Below are 17,598 nucleotides of genomic sequence, written 5' to 3' on the forward strand. Positions count from 1 at the left end.
AATGAACTAGAAATAGATAAGGGGTGGAAACTTCTTGAGGACTGAAGCCTTCATAAAGACAGAGCTGAGCTTTGAATCATCTCAATCCTTGACTAAATCTCCTCTGGATTAAGATGGTCTGCCCATAGCTTAGATGCCCATCATAAGCAAAGGCACATGCTTTTTAGAAAAAGATAACATATGCAGTGTTAAATGATAGCTACTATTTTCCATATGCAATATGCAGCATTCAATTATAAAATATAACCAGAATATAGGAAAACAAGCCTGAAAAATCAGGAGAAAGACACAGACAAGTCTTGACTGAAAAATCACAAGGAAAAAAGAAAACAGACTCAAACCCACTGGTGATCCAGATATCAGATGTGGACTTTAAGAGAGCTATGATGAAAGAACTGAATGACAAAATGGAGACTTGCATTAATAAACTAGAATCCTTTTAAAAAGTGAATTCTAGAACTGAAGATAGCTATCCAGCTTAAATGTAAAGAGGCAAAAGGATGAATAATGCGGAAAATGAGGTAAGAGACATATGGGACCTGGTGAAAAGACCACAGACAGGTTGGAGAGAAAGAATGACACAAGCAATATGTGAGACATAATGATGGAGAACTTCGCAAAACACACAAGAGATGTGAAATCATAGATTCAAAGCATGCCAAGAAACTTATGGAAGAACATCATTAATTTCAGAACTGCTCAAAACCACAGACAATGAGAAAATCATACAAGCAGCCAGAGAAAATTGTTCAAAGCAGTAACAAGACTGACAGCTGACTTTCCAACAGAAGTATCAGAATCCAGAAAAAGAATGGAATGATAGCCTCAAAATGATAAAAAGATAATTATCAACCCCAAATTCTATACTGAGTGAAAATATCCTTCAAAAATGAAGGCAAAATAATAGCTTCTTCTAGAGACAGAAAACTGAGAGAATTTATTGCCAGCAGGTTTAGAGGAAAGGAAATACTAAATTCTTCAGGCAGAAGAAATATGATCACAGACGGAAGCACAGAGATGGGGGAAGAAATGAAGAGACACAGAAAACGTAAATATGTAGGTAAAAGTAGTGAATAATAATAATAGTGATAATAATTTTATTAAATAAATATGTCTATTGTTTTAATTAATTTATAATTATATTAATATAAATTAATAATAATATATATTAATATACGTTATATTATATTAATATAAAAATAATAAATAATTATTTCATTAAAATAATTTTATCCAAAAAGCAAATCATCTCAAAGCAAATTAAATTCCACCAAAATAGAAAAAAGGAAACAATAAAAATAAAAGCAGAAATGAACAAAATAGAAACCAAACATACAATGGAGAGAATTGACAAAGCCACATTTGTTCTTAGAAAAAACTAATAAAATGAATGAAAACTTGACAAGGCTTATCAAGAAATAGAGAAGACACAAATAACCAGTATTAAAATGGAAAAGAGGGCATCAACCTAGAAACTACAGATATTAAAAAGCCAATAAAATAATATAGGGGAAAATGTTATGCCAATGCATTTGAAAATATAGATAAAATAAACAAATTTCTGGGGGAAAATTACCAATACTGACAAAGAGAAACAGAAAATTGGAATACATCTATATCTATTTTTAAATTAAATCTCCAAAAACCTTCCCTAACAGAATTCCTCAGTATTAGATGCCTCCCTTAGTGAAATTCCCAAACATTTAAGGAGAAACTAACCCAATCTTACGTTCTTTCAGAGAATGTTTAAAGAAAAATCGCTTCCATAATGATGTCAGCATAAGCTTGATACTAAAATGGGGCAAGGACATCAAAGGAAAGTCAAATTATAGAACAATCTTTTTCATGAGTATAGATATAAAAATTCTAAATAAAATATTTGCAAACTGAATCTATCAATACATAAACAGAATAATATATGCCAACCAAACTGCGTTTATTACAGGAATAAAAGATAGGTTTAATATTTAAAAATCAATCAGTATAATTCACAACAGCAACAGAATAAAGGTAAAAAACCATTTGATCATCTCAGTAGATATATAAAAAGTATTTGATAACATGCAACAACATTCATAATAAAAACTAGTAAACTAAACTAGAATTGATTAGAAAAAACTTTACTAACTAATAAACTGCATCCTTAATCTGATCAAGAATATCTACCAAAAAACCTCCAGCAAACATCAAAGTTGATGGTGAATGTGTTCACAAATGAGATAAGGGTGCTCCTACCATGGCTTCTAGTCAGTCTTGTACTGGAGGTCCTATCCAGAGGCGGATGTGACAGGGAGGGTGGGAATAAAAATAAGACAATTAGGGGCCAGCCCGATGGCGTAGTGGTTAAGTTTGCGAACTCCACTTCAGCAGCCCAGGGTTTGTAGGTTCAGATCCCAGGCACAGACCTACACTCTGCTCATCAAGCCATACTGTGGCAGTGTCCCATATACAAAGCAGAGGAAGATTGGCACAGGTGTTAGCTCAGGGCCAATCTTCCTCACCAAAAAAAATTAAGAATTAAAAAATTAAAAAGAAAAAAATGTCATTATTCATACATGATTCTTTCTGCAAAAACCCAAATGAATTCACTTTTAGACTTAATAAGATAAGTCTTTTGACATAAGGTCAATATCAAAAAATTATTGTGTTTATATGTACTAGGAACAAAAAATTAGAAAATAAAATTTAAAAACCAATACCATTTACAATAGAATCAAAAACATAAAAGATGTAGGAATAAATCTATGAAAAATGGTTCAAGAACTTTACACAGAAAATTATCTAGAGAAACATAAAAAGACCTTAAAAAGTGGAGGAACATATTCTGCTTTTGAATTAGAAGCCTTACTATTACATCAGTTTTCTCAAATTTGACCTATAGATTCAATGTAATCCCAATCACAATCCCAACAGTTTGTGCGTGTGTGTGTGTGTGTGAATTGACAGGTTGATTCTAAAATTTATACGGAAATGCAGAGTTAAGAAGAGCAAAGACAATCTTGGTCAGATGAACAAAACAGGAAGATTTACTCCATTAGATATAAAGACTTATTTTAAAGTTACTAAAATGAACACAAAATGGTATTTATGCATGAGTAGACAAATAGGCTAAGGGTAAAGGTTAGGGTTCTTGAAACAGACCCACAAATATATGGTCAATACCTGATTTATGACCAGGGTGACTTTAGAGCAGTAATGAAAGATGGCCTTTTAAAAAAATTATGATAGAGCAATATATATATATTCGGATATATATATCAATATATATATATCCTGACTCCTATGTAACACCATACATAAAAATTAATTCTAGATAATTCCAGGTGGATGGTAGACTAAATGTAAAAATGGAAAACACAAAGCTTCTCTGAGAACACATAGGTGAATAACCTCATGACCTTGGGTGAGACAAATATTTCTTAAACAGGAAAAAATAGCATTAATAATACAGAAAAATGGCTGAGGGAGTAGTCATTAAGATTACAAACTTCTTGAAAAGACATCATTAAGAAGGGCAAAAAATAATCAGAAAGTGAAAGGAGATATAACAAACTAATTCATATCTGGAATATATGAAGAACTACCAAAAAAAGTCAACTCAGTAGAAAAATCTAGAAGAGTTTTGAGCTGACACTTTACATAATTGAGCAACCAAATAGTCAATAAATATATGTGAAGATACTCAACATCATTGATTATTAGAAAATGCAAAACAAAACTACAATGAGGTAACTCTACACACCCACCAAAATGGAAAATGGTTCATTTGAAAACCGACAAATCCAAGTGATGACAAGGATGGAGCAACTATAAGTCCCATAAAGTGCTTAGGGGAGCAAATTAATATAACTGCTTTGAAAAACTCTTTGGCATTATCTAATAAAGTTGAACATATGTATACCCCCAATCTAGCAATTCTACTCCTACATATATTCCAACAGAACTGCATACTAAATGCATCAAATAACATGCACAAGAATGTTTATGTCAGCATTATTTATAATTCTTAAAAACTAGATGTTCATACAATAAACTTTTGTGTCCTAATCAGTATATTAGAAGGAAGTTGCAAGTCATCACTAAAAACATGTTTAGTTTCTTATTACAAAGATAACGTGTTACTTACTTTAGTAAAGTTAATTCAACTCGATAAGCAATGTTATGAATATAAAAGTCAACTATGATCCCTCTGTATCAATTAGGGACTGTCTGCTGTGAGCAATAGAAAACTTAGCTAAGAGTGAATAGTGGGTAAACACATGGAAATTTGTTTGTATCATGTTACAAGAAGTTCTTTGTGTGGTTCAGCTGCTTAACAGTGTCATTTAAAAAACCTAAGCTCATTATATCCTTCTGCTACATTTTAGCATATTTACTTTCTATCTTCATGCTTGTTGCCTCTGGTTTCAAGACGGCTGCTGCAGATTCAGCAATCATGTCCTCACAACCTGCATTCTAAACTGGAAAACAGGGGAAGATGCAGTACCAGTGATGCACCCTTATCTTTCATATGGAAGCAAAGCTTCCCACTCGAAGCTCCTCAGCAGATCTCAACGCTAGTTCTGGGTCACATGACCATATCCTAGCCACAGGGGACTGTGGGGAGCTGAGGAAGCTTTCCTCTTTCTGTAGTGAGAGATAGAAAGGGAGAAGGGAGTTCCGAATGACTTCCGTTTAGCCAAAAAAATTCTACCAAACCAGCCACCCAAATTGTGCTCTTTTTAATATTTTGTTATATTCATTTCCACACTTTTTTTGATGCAAATATGCTATAAACATTTACAAAAATGAAATCATCCTTTACGTACTATTTACCAGTCTTCTTTCACCTAAAATATTGTGCCAGTAAATACAAATGACGTAATGATTTCAATGCCTGTATGGATTTCATGATGTGGATGTACCATAGTTTAACCATACCTCTATCACCAAATGTTTCAATTGCTTCTTAATTTTATATTATAAATAACATTGCAATGAAGATGCTTGTGTATACAACTTTATTTTCTTGGAATGTGTTCCCAGAAGTGATTTGCTAGGCAAAGTATGCATTCAAAAAGTTTGTATGAATATTGTCTAACAACCTTACTCTCAATGGATGAGTGCAACTCAGGAATCCACACCCAGGTCTATGCCTTATGTTGATGTCTCTCAAATACAGGTCTTGATCCTTGGTGGACAGTGAAATCAGTGTATGGATTGCTAATCAGCATTTTAAAAAAAAAGCCACATAGAATAGAACGGAATGGAATAGAATAGAACAGAATGGAATGGAACGGAATGGAATAGAGCGGAATGGAATAGAGCAGAATGGAATAGAACAGAACAAGAAAGTGTTAGCGTGCATTGCTCATAGTTTGGTGAAACTTTGGTTTCCACTGTGAGAGTGTGTGTGCGTGTTTGTGTACTGTGTCATGAAGCAATATGAGTATTTTGCCACAGGTTACAGACAAAAAGTTTTAAAAACGTCCCCATAGAGGAACTGTCATGCATGCGTCCTGATTTCCAGCACTCATTTTTTATTTCTATTTCTTATTAATTGCCTTGATAAGAAGCTCTATGACAGTAATAAATTACAGTGGTGATGGCAACACACCTGATTTGCTTCTGATCTGAGAGAAAAAAATGCATCCCACGAAGTTTTGAAATGTAGAATTTTCACTCTTTTAATAACCAGGCTGTCTGTGAAGTTTTCATTTCCTTTTTACATCAAGTTACATAAAGGTTTCCTTTTTTAAGGAGTTGGATTTATTTTTGGTTAACTGTTATGATTAATTCCTAATTTTATTACCTGTGGTCAGAAAATATGTGTTGTGGCCTATAAAATCTCTGCTTTGTGGAAGCTATTGAGATTTTCTCTGTGAACCAGAATATGATGCGTTTTTCCAGCTGTTATGTTTGAAAATAATGAACATTCTATAATCACACAAAAATTTTCAATATCTATTAAATCCAGCTTATTGATACGATCATTCAAATCCTCTAATCCCTTTACATATAAATGTATGTGTATATATATATATAATTGTATTATATTATATTATATTATGTTGTATATATTTATATATAATTTTTTTGGTGAGGAAGATTAGCCAATGTTAGCTCTGAGCTAACATCTGTTGCCAATATTCCTCTTTTTCTTGCTTGAGGAAAATTAGCCCTCAGCTAACATCTGTGCCAATCTTCCTCTACTTTATATGTGGGTTGCCACCATAGCATGGCTGACAAGCGGTGCCCGTCCGCACTCGGGATCCAACCCCACAAACCTGGGCCACTGAAGCAGAACACACTGAACTTAACCACTATGTCACACGGCCAGCCCCTAGATTTAAGAGTGTTTATTCTTTATATCTTGAACTGTTGTTGAAATCTTCCACCAAGATTGCAATTTTTCACCTTATATTTTCAAGGCTTTGTGTGTGCGTTGTGTATATTTATAATATATAAGTAATCATACATATTCTTAACCGTTAATGTGGATTTGTAGCTGTTTCAAACTTTTGAGACCATAATCTACTTTAACACTATTGACATACTTGATTTTTCTGTTTACCTTTGGGGAGGGGAGTTGGTTCATCCTTTTATATTGAACTTTTCTGTGTCATTTTAGTTGGTTTTCTCTTTTATTATGTTTTCAGTATTACTGTTTCCTGGATATTTCCTTTATTCCCCATTTTTCATGTATGTTGATATTTGATTAATTTTTTAAGCTTCTTTTAGTCATTTGGAAGTTATGCATACAACTTTTCTTTGGTATCTTCAATCTTTTAAATCAATGTCTAGAATGAAACATTATGTATCAATGATCATTTCCCTCCAGCAACAATGAAAGTGCTTTCGTTTCCTTCCCTGGCATTACCTCCCAATGCATTTGCAAAGTTGCATGCATCTGTGTAACTGCCACCCAAATCAAGATGCAGAACTTTTCCACAGTCCTTCCCCCTTCCAGGCAAGCACTCCCCATCCCCAGAGGGAAAAGCTTTCTGATTTGTGTTGTCACAGATTGGTTTTACATTCCCAGGGTTCATATAAATGGAATCACACCACATATACGCTTGTGTCTGCCTTCCTTTGTTCAATACAATGTTTTTGAGATACATTCCTCATCTGGCATTATCAGTGGTTTATTCTTTTTCATTGTTGAGTAGTATTTCATAGCATAAATATTTCAAAAATTGTTTTCCACTCTCCTATTTATGGATACCTGGGTTATTTCCAGTTTGGAGCTATTATAACTAAGGGTACTATGAACATGCTTGTACAAGTCTTTTTGTAGACATACGTTTTCATTTCTTTTGTGTATGTGCCCAGGGGTAAAATTGCTGGTTTGTTTGTATACTTGACTTTGTAGGAAACTGTTGAACAATTTTACAAAGTGGCCATTTCATTCTACCGTCCAGCCAGAAAATTACAAACAGTTCCAGTTTCTCATCTTCACTATCATTTGACATTTTATAGAAATCTACTTTGACATATAAACATATCAACTTGCTTCCACTTATTGTTGCATGATATAACTTTTTTCCACCCCTTTCTTTTTAACCGGTGTATTTTTTAAAAATTTCTCTTATAGATAGCATATATTTGGGTCTAATTTTTATCCAGTCTATCTTTGCCTTTTAAATAAAGTGTTTAGCTCATTTACAATTGACGTAATTGTTAATATGCTCGGGTTAAAGCCTGCCATGTTGGTACTTTTTTTATTTGTCTTAACTGTTTTTATTCCTCTGTTGCCCTTTCCCTGTCTTCTTTTCCATTAATTGAGTACTTTCAGAATTTTATTATATCTTCCCTATTGATTTCAGATTTTATTCTCTTTTTTTCTGATAGTTATTCTGGACATACCAACATGCATCCTTAACTTATCCATGTTCTATCTTAAAGTAATATTACATTACTTCAAAAATGAAGTTAGTGTTTTTAATTTGTCCACATGTATACTCTTTATATTCTTATTGTCATCTATTTTATTTATACATGTGTTATAAACCCCATAATATATTGCTATTAGTTTTGCTTTAAATAGTCAATAATTTGTTTTTCCCTCCCCTGAGCCCCAGTACATAGTTGTATGTCCTAGTTGTAAGTCATTCTAGTTCTTCCATGTGAGCAGCTGCCACAACATGGCTACTGACAGACGAGTGGTGTGGTTCCATGACTGGGAAGTGAACCCAGGATGCGGAAGCAGTGAGAACACCTAACTTTAACCATGAGGCCCGCAGGGCTGGCTCTGGGCTTTCTTTGAAGCTTTATTAGATTCACTTTGCCACGAGCTTCAAAGATCGTGGGGGAAGGTAAGAACTATCCCTTTGGCAGATGTTGGAATTTGTCCAGTGGAGCACTCTCTATTCTTTTCATAGAGAGCTTATGCTGCCAACATTCGGGATCACTGAGTTCTTTTCCTCTCCAGTATTGTCTCCAACTTTCTGCAACTTGGAAGCTCTCTCTCCATGCTGAGCTTCTGTCCCTAGCCTTTGATGAGCTCTTGCTTTGCACTTAGTGAAGGATTTATGTACTTTGGGAGAATTTCTCTCAGTTCTCCTGTCCTACCCACAGCCTTTGGTAGGATGCTGCCGTGGTTCTTGATTAAGTTAAAATTCACTGTGATTTTTTAAAATAAAAAATTACACAACAGTGTAACAGCAGATGTACATTGCCAGATATTGTCTTGACCTTCACTATAGAATTTTACATGTAATTAATCAATAAAAAGTCATTTATATCCTACTTTAACCTGAGACAAGACAAATTTCTCAGGTAAACTATATTACTATGCCAGTGTTAAGTACAGATTCATTTTAAAGATTTTATTTTTTCCTTTTTCTCCCCAAAGCCCCCCGGTACATAGTTGTGTATTCTTCGTTGTGGGTTCCTCCAGTTGTGGCATGTGGGACGCTGCCTCAGCGTGGTCTGATGAGCAGTGCCATGTCCGCGCCCAGGATTCGAACCAACGAAACACTGGGCCGCCCGCAGCGGAGCGCGCGAACCCAACCACTCGGCCACGGGGCCAGCCCCAGTACAGATTCATTTTAATCCAATAAAAGTTTTAAGACAACATATGATTGGTAATATTAACAAACATTATTGTTTACTATACAAAAAACACATGGTTTGATATTAATGTGCAAACACAAAAAAAGTGTGCAGTTTCTTGTATCTGCAAAACCATGGTCACAATTCCAATACTTGCAAACTCACATACCCATGTGTCAGATGTGCTAGAAGCAGACACCTGGCCACATTATATAAGGCTGTTAAAAGTTTAGAAAGGTAGGTGACGTCTTATTTGCTTTGGGGTTGCTGACACTGAACACAGAGTGGATACAAAGCACGCCCTTCATATATTATTGAATAAACAGCTTGGATAGAACAATAAAGCTTCACAAATAACCTTCAACAATAAAACACAGGTATCTAAAGTATTATAACCAGTCAGAATCCCACTGGCATTTCTTATGATAATAGATATTTTCCAAGAACCCATGGGCAGGATTTTCTCTTGGGTCATCTAGCCTATTCATCTCACTCAATAAACAAGACTTGGAAAGGCAGCTGCCCACATTTAGGTCTCTCTCAGTTGTCCTAGACAGACCTTGCTCTCCTTGAACCCAAGACACCAGGCAGAGAGTCCTAAGACTTTGCTATGATATGCCAGTGGAAGGAGTTCTTCCTGGAGGCTGCCCCACCTTCTTGTAAATCAGCTGTAACCAACTGGCAGATGTAGCCAGGAGTGTGTTTCCTCTCTCCTCACACTCCCAACTTGTCCCAGTTTTACTCAGTTCCACCTTGGAAATCATTGTCCCTGGGCTCCAGGAAAGCCCACATCTGGTCTCCTGACACTCCTCATCTGACAGTTCTACACATGCCTTATTGCTTCTCACCTCTGAACTTTTGCTTCTGCTGCTCTCTTTGCTCGGGACATCCCTTTCTTCCCCACCTCCATCCCCTGACGCATCGGCTAAATGCAGTCTATCAGACTGAGCCCAACCTGGGGATTTGAAGAAGGCTTCCAGGAGGAGATAATATCTGAATTAAATGCCCTTCATCTGAGTTCCCACACCACCCGGTGAATGTGCACGTCACTTTAGACTTCACATATCACACTGTTTTCATGTAAGACTCCTCCCACTAGGCTTGACTCTGCGATGCTCCAGGCAGGAGACCTTGGCTGACAAATTTTTGTTTCCAGTATGTCTGAACATAGCAACTAGTTTACAGTAGTTGCCCAATAAATATACTCAACTAACCTAAACTGAGATGGGCTCATCCCTCTCTGGCCCTGTATTTTGATGATAAGGTTGTGTGTCTTCCTCAGGGCAACTGCTTCTACTTGTCCAGAGGTCTGGGGCAGAAAAGCTCCTGATATCTGAATGCCTGTCATCATTTTACTTCATTTTGGGAGAGTCAAGGTCATGGCTCAGAACCCTTGCTTTAACTCAATGATTTTTAGGCTTGCTAATCAGTGCAGTACCTCGAAGATCAGTTAGATTAGTGAAATATTTATTTTATTATTCCTGGGTTGATCAAGTACTACCTACTACTTGATTCTAGAATAGGCAAAGATACACTAGAAGAGTTAGTAGTTGTAAAAAAATTTATGGGAAAAATTTTTTTATTTTGTTTATTTATTTTTTTTGGTGAGGAAGATTGGCCCTGAGCTAACATCTGTTGCCAATGTTCCTCTTTTTGCTTGAGGAAGATTTGTGCTGAGCTAACATTTGTGCCAATCTTCCTCTGTTTTGTATATGGAACTCCACCACAACATGGCTTGATGAGCAGTGTGTATGTCCGTGCCTGGGATCTGAACTTGCAAACCCTGGGCCGCCAAATTGGAGCATGCAAACTTACCAACTATGCCACTGGGCCAGCCCAGGAAAAAAAGTTGTAATTGAGATGTTTCTGTGTACTGATTAACTTTTTTTTTGTTGTTACAAATTGGGAAAGACTACCATTAACCGTTTTTTGTCAGTCCCTGTCATGGGACACCAATATCGCATAGGAACAATGTTTGAGAAGTTCTGCTCCAATTAAGCAAAATTACAGTTACATACATCACCTATAAGCAAACAATAAGTTCTTTATTTCACGAAAAGGAACAAAAATTTTATTTTGACTAATGGTGCTTGCTTCCTGGAATAGGCTCATAGCCCTACCTTGGTTATCGAAGAAAGTAACAATTTACCATCTTTTTCCTTCTTAGGCTGTGAGGTTGAGATTCTTGGTGTCAGACCTACTTACTGCCTAGAATATAAAAATGTCCCAACGGATATCAATTTTGCCAATGCAGTCAGCGATGCTCTTGACTCCTTCAAGTAAGTGTCCAAAATTCTTAGCCGTACCATTCTTCTTCCTTGTTTCCAGGACCAATAATGAATGCTAAAGTGGACTAAGAAGGCTTATAGGTGGAATAATGTCCCAGAGAGGTGGTGAGCCCCTCGCATGGTGATTGTTAACTGCTATGAGAGAATAATTGTGAGCAAATAATTTCAGGCAGGGGCACTCTCTGGAAATGTGGAATTGAGAGCAAGAAAGTCCCCAGGGGTTTGAGACTTTCTTCTTTATGTTGATTGACAATGGAGAAGCAATATGAATGTCAGCATTTTTCTAATCATGACATAGTGAATGCTTGTGTCTCAGAATATATTAAGTATTCGGCAAAAAGGGAAGTTCTGTGGTGGAATAAGTTTGAAAAAATTGTCTACTCTACCCTCTTCTTGGAAATATATAAAGCACATTAGCGTATTAGAACATAGAACCTTTTTTATTTCTTTCACATGGAACTATGATACACCATTTGAAAAACGCAGAAATCAGTACTGCTGTCCTGAATAGCACACAGGAGTGTGTCAGGGAAATTGATCAACATGACAGGTCAGGACAAAGCCTCAAGTCAGTCTCAGAAATCAACGGAATTGGAAGTCAAGATGGGAGACCAGCTAGGGGTCTGCAGTAGAAATCAGCAACCAAAAGGCTAAGGATGTTGGGGGCTCTCACATTTCCAGGGCTGGACATGGGGTCACCTTGGCTGCTGAGTGGGTCTCATGAGTGGAGTCAAGGCAGGAGACCCACAGTAAGCAGTGTGGAGACCAGGGAAGGACCTTCATCCTCCGAAGAGAAACAGCCTGGTTTCAAGCTGGGCAGACCTCGAGAGCCAGAATACCATAGGCACGGTGTACAGATCACTAGCACTAGCTACGTGATGTGGTTGACCCGTAACTAAGATCACCTGGGATGGAGAGTTGACCAATTATGAATCCCATTCTTACCACCTTCACCCCAACCAACACAGAGAGCTGCAATCACCCTCCACACTCCTGTTTTCACTGCTTCTGAGAATGATTCCACTTCCGTGAAAACCCATCAAGAGGGTCCTTTAGGGCACACAAAGGTTCGGACTCTGATTGACAGGTTGGAGACAATATAGGTTTAAAATACTTAAAAATTGAGAAGTAACATATTTAAAAGTTTAGGTGTTTGGTGGGGAGTTGGAGAGGCAAGGGGCAGGGTCTGGAGGAAGCAACCTTTAAATAAATATTCTCCAACACATGGTTTGTAAGTAGTGTGTGTTATGTGATCCTATCTCCCACCTACTCTTTCTTTTTCTTGCCCACAAGTGCTGCAAAATCACACATGTGGTGAACTGGAATATTCTGTTGCAGTCTAGTTTGTGCAAGCAAGCAGAATAGCCCAGCATGCACAACAGATGAGCAAAGCTGGAACTTTGGAATAGCTCATGTCTATACAATGCTGTTTCCAAGATATCCAAAATGTTAGCCATCCCTCCCACCTATTGCCATGCCAAATTTGGAACATAGTTGTCATACAAATACCTCCCAAAAATCCAACACTCTGTATGGCAGTATAATCTTTTTTCCTTTTTTCTTTTTTTGCTGGGGAAGATTCACCTTGAGCTAACATCCATGCCAATTTCCTCTGTTTTTTTAGTATGTGAGCTGCCAGCACAGCATGTCCACTAACAGAGTGGTATAGGAAAAGAACCCTGGGCCGTGGAAGCAGAGTGCACTGAAATTAACCAGTAGGCCACTGCGGCTGGCCTGGCAGTGTAATCTTTTTTGCATTCATCTTGCCTTGACAGCTGTATGGTCTCTCCCTGTATTCATCCCAGTGATTCACAGACAGAGTAGCACAGAGCACACAGCCATGAGAATCCCGGGTCCATGCTGGCCTGCAAGCTGGCCAATCCCAGCAGACTTCCTTGTCCTGAGGCATATGAGAATGCTGGAGGAATAAGTTCTGGGCTCTGTTTCCTAGAGAAGTTTCCATTTCTGTTTCTCTGTTTCTAGAGAAGTTTTTCTTTTTTCCTTTTTAAGCAACACAGCAAAGCTATGGAACGCAGGGGAATCCCATCTTTGCCTTGGAGCACAGCATTTAAGAAGCGGGAAGATGGTGGTGGTGGTGATCACGTGTGTGTGTGTATGTGTTCAACAAAAGCATTGAGTTCCCTTAGAGAGAAAAGGCTACAAAGAACTGGAAGCCTAGAAAAGTGGCCCCAGACTAGGCCTCCACATGGTATCTCCTGGTGCTACCCCACTGCCCAGCTCGGCACCATTCACGTTGTAGTCTATGTAAATGGTCTGGAGCTCCAGCGGATGGCATTTGCATGGTCAACACATGAATGATGCCTCCGGAGCTGGCCTGTGAAGGCCTGGTCAGGGTGGAACCAGGCCAGGGCCATTGTCTTGTGGGGTCTTCATCCTGCCAACACTAGCCAGAAACAGCCCCTTTGAAGAGTGAGTGGAAAGATGGAGACTCACCATCTCTAAACGAGTGCTTGAAATGAGAGAGGGAAAAAAAGGCAAAATAATTAGCCAGATGATACTGCCCGCGGAAAGCAGTAGGATGATTTAGGCTCTCCTCCAACGAAAAAGGAGACCCTGTTTCAATCAGCCTACGTAGTATCTATTATTAGAACATGTCTTGTGACTTTCTTGCAAAGCAGAATAAAGGATTGACCTTTGTGGGCCAACTTTTTCTTGGTCTAGAACAGTCTGGAACAATCAAGACCATTTTACATGTAGTGGCTTGTTCATGCAAGAATGTGACTCCAAGGAATCATGAATTTTCTTGATGTGTGTGTTCAGGCAGAGAAGAATCATTATTTATCTTCCCATTCAGAGAGCCCTGGATGGAGGAGCATGTTTAGAACTCCACAGCTCACCTCTTGGTTTCTGTTCAGCTCTGTCTCAAATTCCTAGTGTAATCTGAAGAGCACTTAGAGTCTCACACACGAGTGTGCAAACACACACACACATTTCTCCCAGCCAGGATTGCTTATAGAGGGTCTTTTTCCACTCTGCTATTAGTTTGAGAAGCAGAGAGAATGGATGCAGGACAGATGGGCTTTGACAGAAGGCAGGAGGGGCAGTCAAGATCTTGCATGTGGGGTCCTACCCAGGGACAGCATTTCAGCAGAGGCCAGCTCAGCCCAGAAGCTGCACTTGTCTATGTAAGAAGGGCTGATCCAAGCTCTGTGTGAGATGAGCCCCAGAAGCATCACCTCCCGGGCTCATAGAGCTTTGCCAACCTGAGTCATACCTTTACACCTAGACACCTTCTAGCACAGAGGAAAGGAGAAGGAGAAAGAGAAGGGAGTGGGTGTTTTCAATGCCCATCAGCTAGCATCGTGTCAAAGGCTTTTGTGTCTAACCACTTTGCAGCCCTGGCTGCCTGGAGGAGGCGGGGCAGCTGCCTCCAGTTTGGTCCCTGCAGACTGACCAGTGCAGCCTCTCAAAATGGTTGGTCCAATACCAACTGGGCCACTGGAGCAGTGAACACAGCTACTGTCCTTTGTCACGGTCCACTGGAATTCCCCCAGGATCCCAGAACCTCAGTTGATGCTCGTGCTAATAAAGGAGTCGATGGATGACAAGAGGGTTCTTTCCACAGGCCATGAGGCAGCTGGCTCAAATGTCCGCACTTTTGTCCCTCCTTTCTGTGCCTCTGAGGAAGAAGGGGCAAGAAGGCAGGCTTGGCAGAGACTTGGGTCTCCTCCTTGCTTGGCTCACAGGGAAGAGCCATCTAGAGGCATCTGGAAGAAAAAGAGAAATGGGAGGCGTTTCTTTCCCTTCACCTCCCTTTTACTGTGTGTCAAGCCCTTTACACACATCAGCTCATTTAATACCCAGTGCAGCCCTTTGAGGAGGATTTTCAGGCGGGGAAATTGAGGTTTAGAGAGATCTTTGCCGTTCATCTGAGACCTCCAGGTTAACAAGAAGAGAAGCCAGAATTTGGAACCAGATTTGTCTAGTTCCAAAGCCCTGTCAAAGTATAATTTTCCAAATTAAAACTTTGTCAAGTGCTCAGTCCATACATATAAGAGAATTATGTCAAAGTTCGAATTAGTTTATTACTGAGGGAATCAGGAGATGACAAGGCTGGTTAAAAGGAGAATATGAGAAACACACACATGAAGAACAAGAGTTATGGGGAATGATGGGGTACAATTATTAGTAGGTGCAAAGATGCTTCATAACTTAGAGGATAATCAAACCATAATCTTTGGCAATGCTTTCTCTATCAGACAGAAATAATTTTCATCCTGTCAGTTTCCTACGGGTTAACAGCTAAGTTTACAGAATCTGTGCTCTAACCCGTCGTTAAGTCACCAGACTTAAGCAAGTTTATTAGCTGCTGCTCCACTATGACACTGAAGGGACAGGCAGTTATTTTTTTGGCTGTGTTTCTAAGGTTTGGATCACTTTTCTTAATAGTCAATAGCTTCAACCATTCCTTTAAATTGCCTCCATTTCTCTCTCCTTACTTCTTCCCTCTTTCCAACCCACTTCAGTAAGGAAAATGGATACGACGCTATGAACTTTTTACATTGAAAAGAAATCTGGACAGAATCCTAAGGTGATGGGAGACCAGGGTGTCCCTGAAAACTCAGTGCTAGGGGCCCCTTGCAGCTCTCAGGTAACAGGGCTGATGGCCACATGGCCTTCTGGCATGGTTCCTGGACCTGAAAGCGGTAAATGGCCAATAACAGATCTGCAGGCATTTCCACCCACCACTCCTCACCCAACCGCTCCATTATAAATGAGCTGACCTGTGACGGAGACCAGATCCATGTGGAAAACAGCTGGCGACCAAGAGTTTGTCAGCTAAACTTCCAAACAGGCGAGAACTCTCAGCCCTTGAGGACTTAGGTCCCTAATGAATCAATGAAACTCCAGCCTAGAAGCCTTACAAAAGGCGTGTGTTTAAACCCCTGAATCTCAAGCCTCCCAGATCCAGTGTTCCAGGTGTCTGGGGTTGACAGCTTCGTGACACAAAGCCATCAGGGAGATCTGTGAGATTTACTGGGCTTCTGATCACACAGAGATTTGTGAATATAGTAAATAGCCTTAGAGAAATCAGCCCAGTGGCTGCTGTGTGAAGGGGAGATATCGAAAATGTAGGGACCTAAAAGCATTTCATTGAACTTTAATGCAACAGTAAATCTTGTTTGAGAAATCTCTCCACATCCAAGCCCCACCCTGCAAGTGTGTGCACCTAAACACGGGATAACTCATCCCATCTGGATGCTACAGACGCAAGTGCACAAAGCGGCTAACTGCTGAGCTTATGGGAGGGAACGGTTTTCTGGAAGCTTCCATCATGTTCAACATAGTGGTGGAGGAAGTGCACCATCAGTGTAATGAACATGGGTTCCAAAAAAGTTCAGGGATGTGTATGAAAACACCATTACCCAGTTATGACTTTTACATCACCTACACACTTGCGGGACCTAAAGTGACATTTTGTTCTCTGCTGTCTGTAGATGCAGAGGGAGTTGGGATGAGTCATTCACACATTAGCGAGTATGAATAATAATATCATTGGTGAGGAAGATTAGCAGATGTTTGGTCCTGTCCAAAATGTCCATAACACATTTGGTCCATAACGCGTTTGGTCCACACCAAAAGGTCCTGGGCATTTGGTCCTGTCCAAAATGTCCATGAGCACATTTGGTCCATGTCAAGTGATTTTGGACAGGACCAAATATCCAGGACCTTTTGGCATGGACCCAATGTCTCCATGGACATTTTGGACACGACCAAATGTCCTGCAAGGATGAGAAATATCTAAATCATAACCTAACCAATCCCCACTGTGGAGGAGGGTGGTAATGGTATTTGTTAAAGAATGGTCAGTTTGCGTTGTTCTACAAAGAGAAAAGAACATTTGACTAGCAATTTCGCTTAACTTGAAACCAATGTATCCTCAAAATCGTTAATGAAGCACACCCCAAGGCATGCAGTAGAACGTCACAGCATCATGAAAGGATGTGCCCTCTTGGCAAGGATGTGCCCTCTTTTCAAAGAAGACACCAGGCAGATCGTTCCCTGGAACTTGCTCCCCAGTAGTGAATGGAGCAGATGTGGACATTCAAAATCCCAGGGTGGTAGAGTCAAGTATCCTGACCTTGGAGGTGGAAGATTCACATTTCCAGTCCTAGGCATGCCTCAGAGATCTGTGAGACTTTGAGTAACTCCTGGAATCCTCTTTGGCCTATTTCCTTATCTGCAAATGCTTTTCTATAGGAATGATTTTCACCATAGTTCCAGAATTTGGAGGCGCATCCAAATCATAGACAGA

The 17,598-nt window shown here is 39.1% G+C and overlaps 1 protein-coding gene across 1 annotated transcript in view; it reads left to right on the plus strand.

Annotated features, from left to right (window-relative positions):
- ENPP6 (ectonucleotide pyrophosphatase/phosphodiesterase 6) overlaps nt 1-17,598 on the plus strand; it is a 103,782-nt gene that overhangs the window by 59,396 nt on the left and 26,788 nt on the right. Inside the window, exon 3 of the mRNA XM_005606401.4 lies at nt 11,201-11,312. Within this exon, the coding sequence (XP_005606458.1) occupies nt 11,201-11,312 (112 nt within the window). The remainder of the gene's footprint in view (nt 1-11,200; nt 11,313-17,598) is intronic.

The sequence above is a fragment of the Equus caballus genome, chromosome 27 (genome assembly GCF_041296265.1).
Source record: "Equus caballus isolate H_3958 breed thoroughbred chromosome 27, TB-T2T, whole genome shotgun sequence".
NCBI classification, from domain to species: Eukaryota; Metazoa; Chordata; class Mammalia; order Perissodactyla; family Equidae; genus Equus; species Equus caballus.